Below are 21,622 nucleotides of genomic sequence, written 5' to 3'. Positions count from 1 at the left end.
TGGACCCAAAACGTTAACTCTGATTTTTTTCTCCACAGATGCTGCCAGACCTGCTGAGCTTTTCCAGCAACTTCTGTTTTCATTAGTGGGAGGTGATGGTCTAGTGGTGTTATCGCTGGACTGTTAATCCAGAGATCCAGATAATGTTCTGGGGACCCAGGTCGGTATCCCGCCAAGGCAGATGGTGGAATTTGAATTCAATTAAAAAAAATGTGAAATTAAGATTCTAATGTTGACCATGAATCCATTGTCAATTGTCAGAAGAACCCATCTGGGTCACTAATGTCCTTTAGGGAAGAACCTGCCACCCTCATCTGGTCTGGCCTAAATGTGACTCCAGACCCTCAGCAACGTGGTTGACTCTTAACTGCCCTCTGGCCACACAGAAGGTACAGAGAGAGAGATCAGAATTAACATTTGAGATATTGTTCAAAAGTCTTGAATTGGTGATAGCTGCTTTTTCACTTCCCCAAAGACTACATCTTGATTATGAAACCATTTCCAAGGCTGACCCTTTTTCGATAGCAGATGTAAGTGTGCTAGGCTGGAGGCCAGGTTACATACGAACTTTCTATAATAATTTATCAAACCAAGAAAGGACCTGAGCTCCAGTACAGCTGTGGGAGCCGGGGCACCTTTGATTGCCTTCACTTTATCTTCCAATGGGTGTAGCCCAGTCTTGTGGATTCTGTAACCCAAGTAGGTTACATTTTGTTCCCTTCCAAGGCATACACCCACCTTGGAGAAATGTCAAAGGAGTATGTCCAAGTTCTGTCAGTGCTCTTTATCGTTATTAGCATGTCATCTAGATAAATGGCAACTTGGGGTAGACATTGTAAAATATTCTCTTTCGCCTACTGAAAAATGGCACAGGATGATGATACCCCAAATTAAGTCTGATATATTGATACAAACCCTTATGAGTGTTAATTGTAGCATACTTTCGGAAATCCTCTTTTAACCAGAGTTGCAGGTATGTATGGCTCATGTCCAGCTTCATGAAGGACAGCACTCCCTCCCATCTTCTCTCTCTGGGTGTATTTATGCTGTGCATTAATCGAAATCCTGGATGCATATGCTATTGGGCATTCCTCTCCATCCCCACAAAGGTGAACCAACCCGTCGGGTTTCATAATCTGTATGACCAGTGCTGCCCATTCAGTAAACTGTACAGGTTTGATGATTCCTTCACTTTCCAGCCTCCTGATTTCTTCCTTTTCCAGCCTCCTGATTTCTGCCTCTACTTTTGTCCATAAGGCAAACGGCACTGGGTGGGCCTTGCAGAATCATGGAATTGCTTCCTGGTCAACATGCTGTGTGGCCTTGGCTCCTTTGATAGTTCCTAGACCTTCCTGAAAAACTTCCAGGTATTTATTTAGGACTACAATGGCTTGCCGGCTTGATCCCGAAGAAAATGTTAATTGTTGGCCAAGGCTTGGCTTTGTTTTCGGGTTTTGCTGTGGGCTGACCTAGAGTCCCTCTGTTCGTGATATGGTCTGAGTGAGGCTATGCAATTGCCTTCACTCAAGTGGTGTCCCCCAAATTCAGTTGGACTGGTGAGGTGTCCACTTCCATTGGCACACCCTGTAACTCTTATGCTCTGCTTCCTGCATTTTCCATTGATAAAGCCAGTTGTGATGAGGCTTCAGTTACTAGGCAATTTTGTGTGGTTACATCATTAATCCCACATACCAAACAGTCTCTCTGCATCTCATTAAGGGTTCACCCAAAGTCACATGCCTCTGCCAGTCATCCTAACCTCGTCAAAAACCCCAACACAGATTCCCCTGGTTCTCAAATTGCCAAGTAAAACCAATAGCGTCTCAGAATTAGAGGAGGATTGATGTTGTAATATTCCTTAACTAAATCTGTCAACACTTGAAAGGTTTTGGTATCTGGTACCTCAGGAAATGTTAGGCTCCTAATAACCGAAAAAGCTGAGGGTATACAAACTGTTAGGAGAATTACCCATTGCTTTTCATCTGTCCCAATGTCATTTGCCTGGAAAAAAATAATAATGCATTCTTTGCACATACTGGGCCAGGTTTTGATGGCAGGATTGAACGAGTCAAATTTCCCAAATAACAGCATGATGCCAGAAATGCTTACCCCACCTCAAAGATGACTGTTCTGAGTGAATTTCTTCAGGACTGTATTTCTTTTGTGTCCCTGAAATAACTCCACAGAGGCCGGTATCCCATCACCAAGTCACCCTTTATTTACACATGCATACTACTCGACACTGGGCCTGCTTCCTCAGAGCCAGCTCTCAGAGTGAACAGAACCCCTGACACACCTGTTTGGATCTGTCAGCCAGGGCTCCCTCATTGGACCAGATTAACAGCCCCAGTCAGGGAACTCATATTCTGTGAGGTTCAGCTGGCTGACCATGTTACAATTACTATACCTTGCACCTATCCTGTAAGGAAATGACTGGCTTAGGCAAATTAATATGATTATATTTTAAGATGAATTTTCTGATTACTCAGAAACAGGGTATTTATTAGCAACATCTCTCATGGTAAATAATTTACTGATTTGCTGTTCGCCATCCGTCTAAAATATATAAATAGAAACATAAATTTATAGAACTCATTTCCTGAAATGATTTTTAGAGAGGTATTTTAATCCTGATGAATGCTGCTTTTAGTAAGTAATTGTCAGCAGGAAACATGAAAAATCAAGACCAGATTTTCACTGGTTATCTGCCAATTTTCAAAGTGATTCAGAGTCATGGAGTCATACAGCACAGAAACAGACCCTTCCATCCAACTCAACCCTTCTTACCAGTTTCCAAAGCTAAACTAGTCCCACTTGCCTGTGTTTGGCCCATATCCCTCGAAACCTTTCCTATTCATGTACGTGTCCAAATATCTTTTAACTGTTGTAACTATAATCACATTTACCACTTCCTCTGGCAGTTTATTCCACACACGACCCACCTTCTGGTTGAAACTGTTGCCCCTCAGGACCCTTTTAAATCTTACTCCTCTCACCTTGAAAATATGCCCCCTGGTTTTGAATCACCCATCCTAGGGAAAAAACCTTTGCTATTCACTTCATCTGTGCCCATCATGATTTTATAAGCCTCTGAAAGGTCATCCACTAACATCCTGTGCTCCAGTGGAAAAACATCCCAGATTATCATGTCTACCCTCATAACTAAAACCCTCCAGTCCGAGTTACATCTGGTAAATCTTTTCTGAACCCTTTCCAATTTAATAATGTCCTTCCTATAGCAGGATGACCAGAACTATACACAGTACTCCAAAAGTGGCCTCACCAACATTCTGTCCAACCTCAACATGAAGTCCTAACTCTTATACTCTATGGTCTGAGCAATGAAGGCAAACATGCTAAATGCCTTCTTAACCACCCTGTCTACCTGTGATGGAACTTTGAAAGAACTGTATACTTGAACCCCTAAGCCTCTCTGAGAAGACTACCCAGGGCCCTACAATTAACTGTATAAGTCCTGCCCTTGTTTGTTTTCCCAAAATACAATATCTTACATTTATCCCAATTAAACTCCAGCGGGTGTGAGCATATTCCATGAGGTATGGTTGCTGGGTTTAATGTAAGATAGAATTAGATTAAAAGTCTGGGTTTGAATGATATCTTTTGTGTTTTTTCAATATACTTAGCTTTATGCCTGTTCCAGCTGCATTTTCCCAACAGGTCCAATAATCTCTGGGTTGTAACCAAGACTACTGCTTGCCACATATTCAGTGCTTACTCTAACTCCTTATAAACTGAGGCATCATTTGAATCTAAATATGCTGACATAAAAACAAAATTGATAGTAATGAAATGTTTACACATAATACGGAAAATTTTACTTCCAGACTAGTAAAAATGTTCAATATTACAAGAATCCATAACAAAGTTCCTTATTCAATTATGTATCTCTGTTGCTGGCATTGTTTCTTTATGGATAAATAAATATTTATTTGCATTTTTAAGTAATGCTATTGACAACTTTGATGAAAGGAGAATACAACTGATTTTTGTTTGATTGTTGACATTCAAGCGAGTAGGGGTTCAGGTTTATACAAATCACTGAAATATGTGGTATTGTAGCTTTGTGATTTTAAAGAAACAACAATTTGTTTCAGTCCATTTTTGATAGATAGATTACTCCACTCAGATCCTATCTCATCTTTTACTCTTGTGATGTAAATTCTGGTTATTCAATCTTGATACTCAGTTTGTAAACAGATTCTTCCTGTTGTCTGATCTTGAGCTTCAGAAGCTTCCAAAGGCAGCTCAGTTGAAAGTGTGAAGCTGGTACACAGCTCCAGTCTCCTTCATGTAGAGCAGAGTGGTCAGGTTTATTACTCAAAAGACTTAACAGTTTGATATAGAGACTTACTCCCCCTCATTTCTAGACTAATGTTCAAAATCTGCCAAAGCTACACTTACTTTGCCACTCTTGCATGAATCTCATCGTCAGTAGGTCAGGTCAACAAAAATGTTGCAGAGGTCCATGTCCATTCTTGGCATTTCTGCTGGAGTTTTCTAATGGCAGACACTGTATCAGTGATTCCTAAACCTTTTCTGAAAACAAATTAGCTCTCTGGCAGCAGATCTTGGTTGAGATGTTGCACTTAGCTGTTAAGGAGATTGGGTAAAGATTTTACAAGTAATGGAAAAGAGTGAGATTCCTTTTCAGTTTTGGCAAGATCAACAAGTTTCTTTCAGCATGTGCAGATGGGAAATAGAGGCATGTTTGAATCTTACAGGATGGCCCCTTGTTCCTATGTAGACTGAAAGGATTCGGTGATCTTCATAAACAGGTATAAGAGCGACTTTCTCGGAGGTAGTAACAACTTGAAGGTGGAGGAGTTTGTTTAAGTGAACCGAGCAGTTTATTACAGGCAGTTACCGGTAAATGCAGGGAGAGGAGTTCTAGGTAGACACGCAGGAACACCAAACTCACTCTGATTCATGAGCATGAGTTACAGCTTTTTGTACACAGAAATAAACAACTTGTCTAGCAATCATCAGCAGTTATCTCCACCCCACTTTCTAGAGTGGTCACTCCCTAGGGCACATTAATGTGTTTTCATTTTAGTTTGATAATTTAATTAGAGTTTGATCATTTAATCAGCTATTGTCAGCTATTCCTGTTGTGTTGGCCTGCCTAATCTCACCAACCAGCTATCTAAAGGTCAGGTGCATGGTCCTTTGGTCTAAGTGAAATGTCACAGAGGTGTCAGCCATTTCAACATAGTCAGTAGACCACATTGTTCCACCCAAATAAGTTTTGCTTAAGCATTTTCGATCAACTATTTCATGTCAATTCTACTATACTTATGTGTATATGTACGGGAGAGTCTTCCCTTTCACCAGGCATTGACCTCTAGCCTTATAGCTTGTAGCTGAGACAGCAGCAGTTCCTGGAACTTTGCTCTAGACGGGAGTTTGATTGCATTTGTCTTTTGTTAGTATTTTGGGAGTGTCAACAAGAGAGCAGTTGATGGAAACCTATGCTTCCCCACCATTGATTGCTTCTTCATTTATCGGTGAAGGTCACTTGGGAATATCGTTAAAATGCTCTATTTTTTCAGAATTTGGACTTTTCTATGAGCGGTGTTGATCCATCAGCACCAAAGATCTATGCTGGACCTGTAGCCTGGGGCCCGTAGGCAGATTTCAGAACATGGTAAAATCTCTGAGTTTTTGTGATCTGTTGTGTATAACTCAGCAAGCCATATAGACTAAGACTGCATGGTGTGATCCAGTACTGAGGTATGTATGCCAAAGCTGCTTGGCATTGTCTGATGCTGAGCTATATAGATCAGGAAGATCTTCAATCTCCCTTCTTTCTTGAACAAAATAATTTCAGCTCGTTAATTGGTTCCCACAGGTTTGTACCTTCTCCTTACCTCTAACTGACCTTGTTCTCTTGAAATTCCTCTTGCTTTAAAAGACCTTAACATCACTGTGTCTTGTCAGCTGTAGATACCAGACATTACCATTTGTGCTTTTAGTTTTGGATTCCTGTTGTTCTACATTGTTCGTGGCATTGAGGGCAGAAGTCAGTTTTTAAACTAGGACTTGTGGCTTCTAGAATTGCCTTCCATTTGCCCTTGTTCATTTATCCTTGCCCGCAAAGGCCTCAGAATCATAGAATCCCTACAGTGTAGATGGAGGCCATTTGGCCAATCGAGTCTGCACTGACCCTCCAAGGAGCATTTCTCCCACACCTGCACCCCCTTGCCCCCATCCTTGTTACCCTGCATGTACCATGACTAAACCACCTAGCCTGCACATTCCTAGACATTACTGGACAGTTTTAGCAACATCTTTGGACTGTGGGCCGAAACCCGGTGGAAACCCACACAGACACAAGAAGAGCACACAAACTCAAACAGACAGTTATTGAATCATTGAGTCATACAGTTGTACAGCACGGAAACAGACCTTTCGGTCCAACTTGTCCATCCTGACCAGATATCCTATATTAATCTAGTCCCATTTGCCAGCATTTGGCCAATTTCCCTCTAAGCTCTTCCTATTCATGTATTTATCCACGTCATTCTAAATGTTGTAATTGTACCAGCCTCCACCATTTTGTCTGGCAGCTCATTCCCGACATGCACCACCCTCTGCGCGAAAAAAGTTGCCCCTTAGGTCCCTTTTAAATCTTTCCCCTCTCACCTTAAATATATGCCATCTAGTTTTGTACTTCCCTACCCTGGGGAAAAGACCTTGGCTATTCACCCTATCCATGCCACTCATGATTTTATAAACATCTATAAGGTCACCCCTCAGCCTCCGACACTCGAAGGAAAATAGCCCCAGCCTGTTCAGCCTCACCCTATAGCTTAAAACCCTCCAACATCCTTGTAAATCTTTTCTGAACCCTTTCAAGTTTGGCAACATAGAATCATAGAACCCCTATAGTGTGGAAGCAGGCCATTCGGCCCATCAAGTCCACACTGACATTCAGAAGAGCATCCCACCTAGACCTACTACCTCCCGTATCCCTGCATTTCCCACCCTACACACTATGGGCAATTTAACATAGCTAATCCACCTAACCTGCACATCTGTGGGAGGAAACCGGAGCACCCGGAGAAAATCAACGCAGACACAGGGAGAATGTGCAAACTCCAAACAGACAGTCACCCAAGGCTAGAATCAAACCTGGATCCCTGGCACTGTGAGACAGCAGTGCTAACCACTGAGCCACCATGCCATACTGTCTGTCCTATAGCAGGGAGACCAGAATTGCACACAGTATTCCAAAAGTGGCCTCACCAATGTCCTGTACAGCCGCAACATGACATCCCAACTCCTATACTCGATGCACTGACCTATAAAGGCCAGTATACCAAACGCCTTCTTCACCACCTTGTCTACCTGTGACTCCACCTTCACGTTTCCCAAGGTTAGAATCAAACCACTAACCACTGTTAACCACTGTGCCACCATGCCATCTTCTCCCAAGTTGATCTCCCTAAATTCTTTAATTTATAGCCAGTACTTGTACTTGTCAAGCAATGTGAGATGTTCTTTTAAATAAAAATATATGATTTAAGCTATAAAGTTCATAGAACCATACAGCACAGAAGAGGCCTTTGGCCCATTGAGATGTATCAAGACATTTGGACAATAACCCCCAAACTAACCACAAATCAGTACCATAAGCAAGACAATTATAAAGTAATAAGTTTTCACAAGCATTCCACAGATTGTGATGGTCAGAATAATCAATTAAACATACATTAAAATTACTATTTGAAAGATTATACTGCATATAAAATAACAGACTTTGCAGCTTCATATTGAAGACAGATGGACATTGTGAAAAGACTGGTGGAGTTGCAGATGGTACAAAGATTAGCAGAGTTGGGAATAGCGTAGAAGGTTGTCAAAGGAAACAGCAAGATATAGATCAGTTGCAGATATGGGCAGAGAAATGGCAGATGGAATTTAAGTGTGAGGTGCTGCACTTTGGGAGATCAAATGTTTAGGGAAAGTATACAACTAATGGCAGGACCCTGAACAGCATTGATGTACAGAGGGATTTTGGATTTCAAGTACATAGCTCCGTGAAAGTGGCCATGCAAGTAGATAGGGTGGTAAAGAAGGCAAACGGCAGAAAGAGGGTGCAGAAGAGGTTTACCAGGACACTGCCCGAATTAGGAGGTATGAACAATAAGGAGAGGCTAGAAAAACTCAGGTTGCTTTCTCTGGAATGGCAGAAACTGAGAGGAGACTCGATAGAAGTCTGTAAGATTATGAGATGCATAGATTGGGTTGATGGTCAGAATCTTTTTCCCAGAGTTGATATGTCTAATACTGGGGCGGATGCATTTAAGCTGGGAGGAGGAACGTTTAAAGGAGATGTGAGGGGCAAGTTGTTTACTCAGAGAGTGGAACGCACTGCCAGGGTAATGGTGGAGGCAGATACACTTAGGGGCTTTTAAGGGACTTTTAGATAAACACATGAATATGCAATGAATGGTGGGATATGGACCAAGGGTAGACACAAGGGATTAGTTTAATTTGGTGTCATGTTCAGCACGATATTGTGGGCCAAAGGGCTCATTCTTGTGCTGTATAGTTCTATGTTCTATCTAAAATATTGATATTGGCAACAGGTTACAGAGATTTTGAGTGATTGGGTTAATTTAAGGTTTGTGAAAGGAGTGGGAGAATAATTAGCATAACGTGTTTGTTGCATGTTTTTCTCCCTTTTGCATTCTAATCTGATTCTGATCAATCTCTAAAGATCCTTCATTTATTGGGTTTGTCCAGTCTCAGTTTACTCCACTTTGGTATGGGCCAGTCGTCAACTTCTGTCTTATAAAATTTTAACCAACATTGAAGTGGCAGGATCTTTTCAAGAGAGCATTCCACAGCACTAATAAACACTGGTTGGCCCTGAACAATTTACTGGCTTCATAACTTAATATAAATTAATCTGGCTTATTCTAGAAGCTTTCAAATATTCTTCTTTACATCAACATAGTGCTTTAATTCTGAAAGAAAGAGTTCAAAAAGAAAAGATGTTAGAACACCTACTTTCTCAGATGTTAGAATTCGTCCAGTTTATGTGGTCACTGCCATTTCAAGGTCTCATTGCTTAAGAACAAAGGGGAAATTAACAGGATTAACATTTTGAGTCCAGTGACCCTTCTTCAGAACTGGAGAAAGGTCACTGAGCTTGAAACATTAACTCTGTTTTGTCTCCACTGATGCTATCAGATCTGCTGAGTTTATCCAGCAATTTCTTTTTTTATTTCAGATCTTCAGCATCCACAGTTTTTTCTTTTATTTTGTGAAATTATGCAGGGTTCCTTCTCCATTACTGCCCAATGACCCCTGCTACAAAGTGTGCACATTTAGACATTGTAGAATAGGATTGGATTAGACTTCATGGTAAAATAGTTGGCCAAATCTAGTTGCAAGGGTGATGTAAGAAAAAGCAAGTAATTAAGGTATGAACTGCACTGCCTGGAATGTAGTGGAAACAGATTTAATTGAGGTATTCAAGAAAGCATTGGATGAAATTTTTTTGAAGAGTGATCATGAGCAGGGATACGGAGAAAAGGCACTGATTAATAGTGCTGGTGCAAGCATGATGGATCGAATGGCCTCCTTCAGCACTGTAACAATTCTCTGATTCTGTAAGCATTTAAGTTGATAATGTCTGCAGAATGGTAACTCCGTGGATATTGTTGACTTCATGGCACTACTTCTAAGGGAAAATGGAAGCACATGGGGGAAGAGGAGCCAGAATAACATCGGTACCAAGCAAAATGGCAATATAATAAAAAGTGATAATGTTATGATGCTATTTATGATGTCCATTTCATTGTTGAAAGTTTAAGGTCAAAATACATTGAAAATTGCAGATTCTATTTAAGGAGCTGAAATGTCAAATACTCACCCTAGAACTAAATGTACATCTGAAAAAAAATGCCCTTGTGTTTGAAAAGAGCGCTGTTTGTGGTTATCCTTTGATGTACATTTGCTTTGAAAGCATGCATGCTCTGTGAATTCTTGCAATAGCTTGGTGCTGCAGCTGCAAGCAGAGCTCCTTTGAGTAAATTACAATCACTTGTTATAAAGTACAGAACTGTTAGGCTAGTCAGCGCTGGAGTGCCTGCTATCCTCAAGTAAGGCTTTGTGATGATGTTGGATCATATTTTAATGGCACGACTGCCCAACAACCTATTTCAGTCTTTTAGACATTCGTCAGAGAAACAAATATTCTGGGGGGAAACTAGTAACTCAGGAAATAGTGAGTCATTCTGTTGGGCCCATCATAAAACAGCACTTGTACTCACTCACTACTTCTACTCTGTACAAATTCATGAATAGCAGACTGTAGCCAAATCACCAAGATCTTTTTCCATGCAAAAGAATGGAGCCTTTTAAGCAATGTAGATGATAGGTTTTCTGGAAAAAGAGGGCACACACCATCTTTCTTCTTTTCTCCAGCCACCCACAGTGCACCTTTACTCACACACATTCACCTGGTCACCGAACCGTTAGTGTTCTCTTAGACTTTCTTTCTCAGACTTGCCAACTATGTCATGAAAAATTTCTCTCCAACTCAGGCATGATTGCTAACCTCAAAAACAGAAATTGCTGGAAAAACTCAGCAAGTCTGGCAGTTTCTGTGGAGGGAAATCAGAGTTAACATTTCTGGTCCAGTCAGTGACCCTTCTTCAGAACTGGTTGCTAGCTTTTTATTTTCCTTGCAGGAAAGAGACAAAGTTTGTGTTTCTGTCTGACCTTTCACAACCACAGGATATCCTAAAGTGCTTGGTTTGCTGTCAATGAAGTACTTATATTTTTGATGTATAGCAACTTGTATGGTGTTCTTCCACTATATTTCTTAAAAACTGTTGTATGGAAATTCCCAAGTTTCATACCCCCACTGATCAGCATTACACTAGGGATGGTACATTTGAACTTGGCAATAATAAACTACTGAGTCAAAATTCATCCACAAATGGTAATCTTTGCTGGAAGAGGGATTGAGTAGCTAGCAATCAAGGCTGACGAAGGGTCTCTGGACTCGCAAAATTTACTCCTTTTTCCTCTCTGCTGATGCTGCCAGGTCTGCTGAACTTCTCCAGCACTGACTGTTTTTGATCAAGAATGAAGTTTGGTTTTGTTGTGATATCTCCAGTGGTGGAATGGCTTTCAAAACATAAAAATTAAGAGTGATTATTTAGACAGAGAATAACCAGTGCATGCTAAACTGTACCTCAGTAACAAGTCAATTTATTGAGACGTAGGAGGGGTTTGGCAAGAAAAAATGGTTTATCTTGAACTTCATTCTTTGTGTTCATGAGACTAATATTTTATGTCCTTGTTTGTTGCAGTGTCTTTCTTTGGAGACAGTTACATGAAGGTGAGGGAACTTGGGGCTTTTACCTCCAGCAGACTCTCCGTGACGTTTCTGACCAGTAAACAAAATGGACTTCTCTTCCTAGCTTCAGGTCAAAGTGACTACCTGCTGATGGAGTTGTATGCTGGAGTATTGCAGGTACAACATTCTCTGGGATAATATGTATTCAAACCAATTGTGAGATACAGCCATAATAACCATATTTGTATACATATAGATGGGTAACAACCAGAGTGAATAATTTTCATGCTGGAGAAAATGTCTCTCCAAACAATTACCGTCATTGGATGAATAGAGAAGTCTTTGTCAGTATTTTTAGCAAACAGAGTATCATGCTTTCCTGCATGTAAATGAGCTATTTGACCACCAATTATATTCTGCAATGCAAGCGTTTTGCACATTTCGTTCATGTACTTTCAGAGTGGACCTGTGCACTGTGAAGTTCAGATTGGTGTAAAGGAGTGTAGGCTGAAGAACACAGCCATGCCATTCAGCTGTAAATGACTTTCCTAACATGACCATTTCTGGATTTGGCAGCTTGAAATGCTGATTATTGTACAAGTGTATAGCGCTAGTGACAGTTTCCTTGAGCCTTCTCTGTACCTTGGTGAATTCAGCAGAATCTCCATACACATGGAGTTTTCACCAAAGCTACAGTGACAGAGCAGGAGAAACCACAAAGAAATATTGGGTATAGGATTTGTAAGGATTGCCTGCATAACATAACAAGCCAAATGATCTTTCTTATTTTCAAAAATGTGTTCATAGCCATGTAGGTTATGATCCATTATGCATCCTATTGATTTAATCTCCTGAAAAGGATTCTTCCTGTCCCCAAAAACAAATTAGCTACACATCCTGATCATCTGCTGCTTCTTAGTCCATTGAGTTGATTAGTCCAGATTCCTATTGCTGGAATACAATAAATATTCCATCAGATGATGGATTGAAATGTATAATACAACATTAAAAATGCCATACTTCTCATTGCAGTGAAGCCCATGCACTTCCTACTGCAAAGCATCAGTATGCAGCTACCTTGTTCTTTCTCTGTCAGTCACACTCAACGCAATGCTGTTGATTATAAGATCCCCTCCACATGGCAGTCACTGTTACAGCAAACCCGTACTGAGGAAGGGTCATTGGACCCAAAATGTTAACTCTGGTTTCTCTCCACAGATGCTGCCAGACCCACTGAGTTTTACCAACAATTTCTGTTTTTGCTCAGGGACATGGATCAGCAGAGAGAATTTCTAATTTTGACAACCGCTAAAAGGCTGATGGTTGCCTTTAGTGGGGAACTGGTCATACCAAACTCTGGGATATGGTGTTAAGCTATCTGTAAGAAGAATTTGTGCAAAACTGATGATAAAGAACAAAGAGGCACCAAAATATCTACAAATAATCAGAGCAGCTACTGATACGTTGTTCCATGTAGGCAGAAGAACAAGAGCATAGGAAAGAGCTTCCCATACAGCATGGTTCCATTCAGGCACTGTATCTGGATGATTGTGCCAATACCCAAATACGTTAATAGGTGACTTCCCCAGTAATATGAAAATGATTCCAAAACAAGCCTGCTGATGACATAATTAGCAGCTGAAGAAAATAAATTCCTTTATTGATACTGATAACTGATTTTGCCTTTCAGGAGTTATCTCCAGAAACATTTTTTATTTAGTGCTTTAAGATTAGTTATTTACTAGGGGGAGATTAAATGTGATTAGGATGTGTCTCCACTGAACTAGAAACTTGGATCTGCTTGGCTGTATCTAAACTCATTTTCCTGGTGCTTAGAGTGTAGGAAGACAGTTTGTAGCTGCAACAGCGATATGTATATAAAAAGCAATAATGCCACATGAGTAATTATTTATACCCTAAGTCTTGCTAGAGTTAATGCAAACAACACATTTCTGAAGCCGAATGCGTAATCCAGGTATCACTAAGAAAACTGTCACTGATAGAAGTTTTAAGATGAAGTATCACCCATTTCTTGTGTAATCAGGATTTTCAAACAGAGATTTGAGAGAGATGACTGGTGGTGGTTTAACTTGAGGGTCACCATGCCTCAGGCAAGGGGAGAGGTTGAGAAGGAGAGTCCTTCATGGTAACCTCAGCAGTGTGGGAATTGAACCCATGCTGTTGGCTTCACTCAACTGTCCAGCCAACTGAGCTAACTGATCCCTTAGGTAATAGGGCTGATGGTAAAGTAGCAATCACCAGGGTCAATTTCTTGGGACATCTTACTCCAGGTTATGTTTCTCCATGCCATCTAATACATGCAGGAAAAGAAACATTCAGTTGGAAATATTCTGTTTATTGAAGTCCTTGGGTCACCAATTCAACTTCAAAGCGTCTGTTCTCTTTATTTCTGCAGTATTCTGTTTCTAGCTAGGCCTTGCCTCTTTTTGTTGAAGCTTCTCCAAATTTTTGGGGAAACAGGTGTGAGTGTTAGAGTAAGTGGACTAGTAATCCAGAACCCCAGGCTAAAGTTTTGAGGATAAGTGTTCAATCCTACAATGTGAGATGATAAAATTTGAATTCAATAAAAAACTTGTCTAATGGTGACCATGTAACTATTGTCAATAGTTGTTCACTAATGTCCTTATGAGAAGGGAATCTGCTGTCCTCATCTGATCAGGCTTTCATGCAATGTGGTTGACTGTTAACTGCCCTCAAAGTAGTTAGCGATGGGCAGTAAATGCTGGCCTGGTTAGTGATGGTCACATCCCTTGAACAAATTCTTTTACAAAGATCTAAGTCCTTCCACTGAACAGACATTTGTTCTGTTAAATTCTACAGAACATGAGACTCCTCTTGTGTGCCTTCCAGTCAGAATGCTGCTTTCCTTGGCTTCAGGCCGCTCTGTCCTTTATAATCATATTCTGTGCAAGACTAATACAACAGAACAGGGTAATGACAGTTATGTGAATCTAGTTGTTTCCAACCTTTGTGATTCCAATTAAAATTGTATTTCATGTGTGCTTTTATCTTTCAGGTGAAATTAGAACTTGGATCTGGAGAGGTTATATTGCATTCTCAGACTGGCCTGAAACTTAACAATCTTGTCTGGCATGATGTTTATCTTGTGCACGAGAACAAGACCCTAAGTTTGACTGTAGATGAACTCTTCACAACTTCGGTGCAAGTGCTTGGCCATCTTAATAAGTTGAATGTTGACAATGGCCTATACGTGGGTGGACCTGGGGAGGCAGAGATCCCTTACCTATCGAGGGAATCCACTCATTTCAGAGGCTGTATTTCCAAGGCTGTGTTCAATGATTATGACATCTTATTCTCACTTGCAACACATCCCAGATATAGAACTGTTTACGAGATAGAGGATGGATGTAGCAATGTAATTGTAGCAGGGGATGATTACCCCAGCAACTTTCTTAGACCAAAATCTTACATCTCCTTTTCGAGTTGGAATGCAAGAGAGGAGGGAACATTTGAGTGCTTTCTGAAAACATCGATTCTGCAAGCTCCATTGCTCTACCATGCAGGATGGCAGACAGATTTTATTATTTTAGAAATTACAGATGGACATCTCCGTGTTTTACTTGACAACGGAGGTGGAATTGTTGTATTAGATAATACTCGTTTTGTTAGTGATGGGAAATGGCACAATGTTAAAATGTTATTTAATGTGAACTTTATAGAGGTTACAGTAGATGGTGAATTATCTCAAAAGCAACTGATTGACACTAAGAAGACACATTTGGATCTCCAAGGACACCTGTTCATTGGTGGAATAGACAACAAAACCTCTTTTGAATTAATTAAACGTGGACTGTCAAATGGGTTGATGGAAGGAACAATATCTGGCTCCTTCATTGGTTGCATTCAAAATATGCGGGTAAACTTAGAAAAGAAAGGTTTGGTAGATGCACTAGTCACCAAGGGTATTAGTACTGTATGTGAGGACGAAGAGAGTGAAGAGCTGGAGAAAAGTGAGAATAAACTGGAGGATGAAGTTTCAGCCACACCAATTCCAAGTTTTCATGAGCTCCTAACCACCAATGCACCTTGTATGCTCAATAAGAACATGTCTAAAGTCTTCAGTAATTTTACTAGCTTACTGAATCTGACACCATTAATTGTAAAAGAAGCAGGATGGTCTACATTGGAGCTCATCCATATTCATCCCACTATTGATTTGAGCAGAATTGGAGTGAGAAATTCTCAAGTAGTTTTCAAAATAATTCAAGAACCAAGATATGGTACCTTGGAACTGAATATTCCAGGTGCAAAGAGTAGGAAAGCATTCACCCTTTTAGATGTAATCCACCATCATATAACATATAAACATGATGGATCTGAAGGGTCACTTGACCAGTTAAAACTTGAAGTATCTGTTCATAGTAAAAAAGAGATCCCCAACTGTTTAAAACAGGGTCAACGTTACACATTTAGTATGAAGATAATCTCTGTCAATGACCCACCAGAATTAACCTTCCCAAATGGAAATGTTATGACGATTCTTAAAAATACTTGGAAAACCTTTGGTCCAGATGTCATTCATATTGTAGATGTTGACAATGTTTGTTCTGAGTTAAGAATTATAATAGTTAATAGAAAAGATCCAGGTTTTGTGGAAGATGTAAGAAGCCCTGGCCAGAGAATTGGAGAATTTTCATGTCAAGATTTGAAACTGGGAAATATTCGTTACGTTAATACTGGGGCCAAAGTTTCTGAATTATTCCTCCAAGTCACTGATGGGGAACAAATAAGTGACCCAACTCCGTTGAGAATAGTGGCCTTGAAACCTGATGTGCAAGTGGGAAATAATTCAGGTTTAATTCTTTCACAAGGAGGTGTCAGTCTAATCACCATCAGCAATCTGTCTGTAGAGACAAATGCGGTCAAGCAGAAGGTGGATATTTTATATAACATTACTGAGCCATTATATTATGGGGAGGTACAGAAATTTGATGACAATGGGAAATGGAAACCAGTGAAGACTTTCCATCAGGATGATATAGAGCAGGGATATCTTCGCTATTTCAGCACAGATCCTGAGTTTCGCAGACATGATATAACAGAAAAACTTAAGTTTTCAGTGACAGTTGGACAGCAAATCCTTGAAAATAATGTTTTTTTAATTAAAATAAAGAGAGCTAAAATAACACTGGTGAAGATATCTCCAAATGAGTTAAATAATGTTAGACGAGGAAAGATTACACAAAATGAACTGGAAGCTGCAATAGAAGGCCATACGATCCCTTCTGATCTATTCAGGTACGTCATTTTAAAGTCTCCAGATAAAGGAAAGCTGCAAGTTCTGGACAAGGAGCTACATGTTGGATCAACCTTCACCCAAGAGGATTTAAAGCAAATAGGTCTCACTTATGAAGCAACAGTTAGAAATTCTGAGGAAACCCAAGACAGCTTCCAGTTTCAGGTTTTTGTTGGTGACCAACACTCACCCGTATATACTTATCCCATATTGATTGGCATCGATCCAGAGGTACCAATTTTGATGAGTAAGCCACTGGTTGTGACAGAAGGAGGCACACAAACAATCACCAAAGATCAACTTTTCACCATAGGTCACAGCACCACTGCTTTTGTGTACAATGTCAGCCAGGGTCCTCAGCATGGGAAACTGATCAGGCAGCCGGACCATGAAAAATCCATCACAATCTTTACCAATGATGACATTCTCCAAGAGCAGTTGATGTATAAGCATGATGACTCTGAAACTTTAGAAGACAAGATTGTTTTTGTTGTTACAGAACAGTCTAAAGATGATGACCCTGAGGTAGATGTGGTTCTTGGCACATTGAGTATTTATATAAGACCAGTAAATGATCAGCCACCAATTCGAGTGGTGAACAAGACATTTAACGTGACGTTAAATGGGCAACACTTGCTAACCACAGCTGAACTTCGTTTTCATGATGCAGACTCGGATTTTGATGATTCCCAATTGATTTATACCAAATGGGGTATCTCCAATGGTAACATTGTTTCAGCAGATGACACTGCTCACGAACTTTCCCGTTTCAGTCAGGAAGATATGGAGAAGAAACAAGTGTTGTTTAAACATTACGGAGCTCAACGAGGAACTTTCCAGCTACAAGTATCTGATGGTGTGCATCAGACTAGGACAGTCTTGGAAGTTCATGCATTAGATCCATATCTGAGAATAGTCAATAATTCCATATTCTTGGTTCACCAAGGAGAAGAGTTGCCTATCCTTGGCTATCTCCTTGGTGTGGAGTCCAATATGGACATTTGGAGTGAAGAGGAAATAGTATACCAGATAACATTTCCACCGAGTCACGGAGAAATTCTAGTAAATGGTGAACTGGATCATTCTTTCTCACAGAAAGATATAAATGATGGCCGAGTGGTATATCGCCATGACAACAGCCAGCATTCAAAAGACTTTTTTAACTTTATGGTTGAAGTGAAAGAGATCAAGACAAAGGGAACTTTTCCCATTTTAATCTTCTTGGAGCGTCATCAATACCCACCAATTGTAGTACACAATAAAAAGATCTTTGTCAACCAAGGGGGAGCAAAGAAAATTTGGCGAGATCAACTTCTTGTAAGTGTAAACTGTTTAATTTATAATTCCCTTTAACATGTACCCTTCTGAATGCACCAACTCATGCTATCTTGAAGAAGATTAAAGTGAGATTCACTAAAAAAGTGTTTTGCCTCTTTTGAGTAGCACACTGATTTATTTAGAAAGCAACTAAATTGGCAGCATTCAAATCATCCAGCCATTTTGCTAACCAGGTCCTTAAATTAAGCTCACTCAGCTTGATGCTTACGTCAAGTGGTATTACATTTCTAAAGTGCATAAAGATTGGTTACTTCTGCAAAGAAATTCATGTTTCTTTCAATAGTTCTACTATTGCACAAAGATGTGTCTGTTGGAGTGGTTGAATCATTTGTCTCCTCCTCCTAAGGACTTGAGGTTGTTAGTTACCAACAGAGAAACCAAATTATTTGCCTAGATTTTTTTAAAGTTGAATAGCTGCCACCAGATGGATCTGATTGGCTACATCTGCTTTGGATCAATGGTTAGTTTGAGAACAGTTCATTATTAGAACTCCAAACCTCTGGTTATTTTAAGAGTCTATGAGAAATAGCTTAAATTGCATCTAGTTTAGATGACAGGAAGCCCTTAAGGTGTTAATAAACAAGATTAGTCACTAGGAATAAATTGACAAGCTCTCTTCAGACAGACCCCTGGAGTTGACGAGTGTTTCAATATTATTTAATTAAGATTGTTCAGTTGAAGTTGTAATGTGCATCTAAAATTTATTTCTTAGTCACAGAAATATTGAATTTGGCCATGGTAAACTGTTTTTATACATTTACTTTGTTGAGTTATTTGACTTATGCAGCCAATATTTTTTCTTGCAAGCATTGCCTTGTGTAAGTATAAGATATGTTAAGTTTGCTTGGTTAGTTCAAGCCCTATAATACACCTAAGCACACAATTTACACTGGCAAGTCAGTGCAATCCCGAGGGAGTGTTGCATTGAAGTTCCATTTTGGTTGAGATATTACAACCAGGTTGTTTGTTTGTTCGTTCAGATGTGAAACATTCCTCTGAACTATTCAAAAAGAACTCAGGTATTCTCCTAGGCTTGATCAATATTCCATTGATACCCAAAACATATTAATTGATCAGTCATTAATTTTCTGTTTGTGACAGTTTGCAGTGCACAAACTGACTGCCACATTTACCATCATCACTAACTTCAGTGACTATAGTAATGTGTTTGTTGATAAAATGCTTTGGAATGACTCATTGGTATGATAAAGTATATAAATTCAAATTAATTTGTTTATATATGTTACCACTGACCCAGTGTGTGGGTGCAAACCTCAGAATACATCCACTCTGGAGAATGATGGAATGCTGTGAAACTGCTGGTGTTTTAATGGTTACTACATTTTTCCTTATTTCCAGGCTCTGATTAACAAATATAAAAATTAAATTAAATGTTCCTTGCTGGCTCCTCCACTTCACTTTTAGCTTCCCTCCTCTGGCAGTGTCTGTATCCCTGCCAATCAAATAAATAATCTACATACTTGCCACTTCAACTCTGAATTTTATTAATGATAATTAATTACACTCAATCTGTTGGTTCAGTCTAATTAATTAACAAACTTAATTGAATTCTGTTATTCTTTGCTTTTCTAATTAAATGATAAAATGTTTACAATCTTCCCTTGTCATTATCTGCCTACATAATAAATTCTCATTCTGCCAGCTTTATACATAGGTACTAGAGACAAGGTAAAGCTGCTTTGCTAAAAATTTGCAACTATTTTCCCCCCACCCCCCGCAACACATTCATTGTTTTTCAATAATTTTCAGGCATCATCCATCTATATATTTTGTGATCCACTTTGACAATGAATATCAGCAACCATTTAGTTAGTGAAACCATCACATTAAGCTTAATCCCATTCTCTCTAAAGATTAACTTTGTGATAGGGAACTCTGGCCTCTTATCCCTTTCTTATATCTTGGGTTGCCAGGAATAATTATGACACCCAATATCTGCCCTAGTTGACATCAGCTGATGTGGTGCAGATCAGGCAGTGAACTTTGACTAAAGCTTTGAACAATGTGGTTTTGTTGTATTTATTATTAATGGAGTTATCAAGGGAATTTTACTGTTAACCTGTTACTAGACCCTGAAATAAATAAATATTCAGGTAAATCAGTGTTCTCTCCCATGACTTATTCTCCCCTCTATCACCTATTGATTTTAGGTGATACAAAATCATGATTACCTAATATATTTAATGATTTATAGCAATTTTCTGATAGGCTTCTCAATAAACTTAGTTTAGATACAGTACTTTGGTTAACAAGGTAAAGAAAAGAAATGCGTAACCTGTGACACATTGGAATGATTCGCTGATCCTGAGTCCTATAAAATGGACAAGTAGAGGCAGTGCTCTTCCATATCCCAGATGTTTTACTGTCCTTCATGGTAGCCTTTGGTGGCAGTTATGTTTGTTCTTCACTCAGGCTGATGTAGGGGAATTCCTTGTTTTCCTTCAAGAAGATGGTGGCTCAAGCCTTTGCTCTGGCTCATATCCTCCTCTCCCAAACTATCCCTGTTGAATTAGATTATTTTGGAGGCTGGCCATCTCTGCCTGGTCAATCACCCATCTGTAGCCTCTTGGCCATTGGCCATAGGCAGGTGACAGGTTGACTGTTGTCCCCTTGCCTGTCTCTGTTTGAAAGTTAATTTTCATTCATTTGAAGAACAGAACCTATTTTCCAAAAAAAGTGGTGATAAACCTTTTGTTCATGCTTGTGAAAGCAAGTTACTGATATTACACAATTAAAAGAAGTATCAAAATGCATAGGAAATATAAAATATGGAATGCTCAGTGGAGAGGTTTAAAGGGGGCCCCAATTTACATTAAACCCTTTGAGTGAAATAGTTTCCTCAACTTTGTTTCATGTCTCTCAGTGGAATTTGAAGTTTGCGTCACATATAAACAGGCTGGGCTAAAAAGGTGTTTGGCATGCTTAACCTCATTGCTAAGTCCTTTGATTATGTTGGGATGTCATGTTGAGATTGTACAGGACATTGGTGACGCCTCTTCTGGTATACTGTGCCCAGTTCTGGGGGGATAGGAATGATATTGTTAAGTTGGAGAGGGTTCAAAAGAGATCTAGCCAGATGTTACCATATATGGAAGATTTGAGTTGTAAAGAAAAGCTGAATAGGCTGTAACTTCTTTCACTGAAGTGTAGGAGGTTGAGAGGTGACCTTATAGAAGCTTATAGCATCATGAGGGGTTAGAAAGGGTTAATGGTAGTTGTATTTTCCCAAGGATGGGACATTTCAAGACTAGGGGACACATTTTTAAGGTGACAGGAGAGAGACTTAGGCAATTTTTTTACACAGAGGATGGTTTGCCTGTGGAATGAACTTCCTGAGGAAGTGGTGGATGCTGGTACAAGTAGAACATTTAAAAGATATTTGGATAAATACATGAATAAGAAAGAAGGGTCTAGGCCCGAAACGTCAGCCTTCCTGCTCCTATGATGCTGCTTGGCCTGCTGTGTTCATCCAGCTCTATACCTTGTTATCTAAGGTTTGGAGGGATATGGGCCAGGTGCAGGCAGGTGAGACTAGTTTAGTTTGGGATTATGTTCAACATGGACTGTTTGGACTGAAGGGTCTGTTTCCATGCTGTATGACTCTTGAGGGTGGGAGTCAGAGATCCATGGGTTTTAATCCTGCAGGA

The 21,622-nt window shown here is 39.8% G+C and overlaps 1 protein-coding gene across 1 annotated transcript in view; it reads left to right on the top strand.

Annotated features, from left to right (window-relative positions):
- Positions 1-21,622, top strand: part of cspg4 (chondroitin sulfate proteoglycan 4) — an 84,517-nt gene that overhangs the window by 30,706 nt on the left and 32,189 nt on the right. The window contains exons 2-3 of the mRNA XM_048617279.1: positions 11,352-11,515; positions 14,376-17,933. Of these exons, the coding sequence (XP_048473236.1) occupies positions 11,352-11,515; positions 14,376-17,933 (3,722 nt within the window). The remainder of the gene's footprint in view (positions 1-11,351; positions 11,516-14,375; positions 17,934-21,622) is intronic.

This window comes from Rhincodon typus, chromosome 36 (assembly GCF_021869965.1).
Source record: "Rhincodon typus isolate 14 chromosome 36, sRhiTyp1.1, whole genome shotgun sequence".
Taxonomy (NCBI): domain Eukaryota; kingdom Metazoa; phylum Chordata; class Chondrichthyes; order Orectolobiformes; family Rhincodontidae; genus Rhincodon; species Rhincodon typus.
Note: the sequence above shows the minus strand (reverse complement) of the source record. Positions and strands in the feature narration are given on the sequence as shown.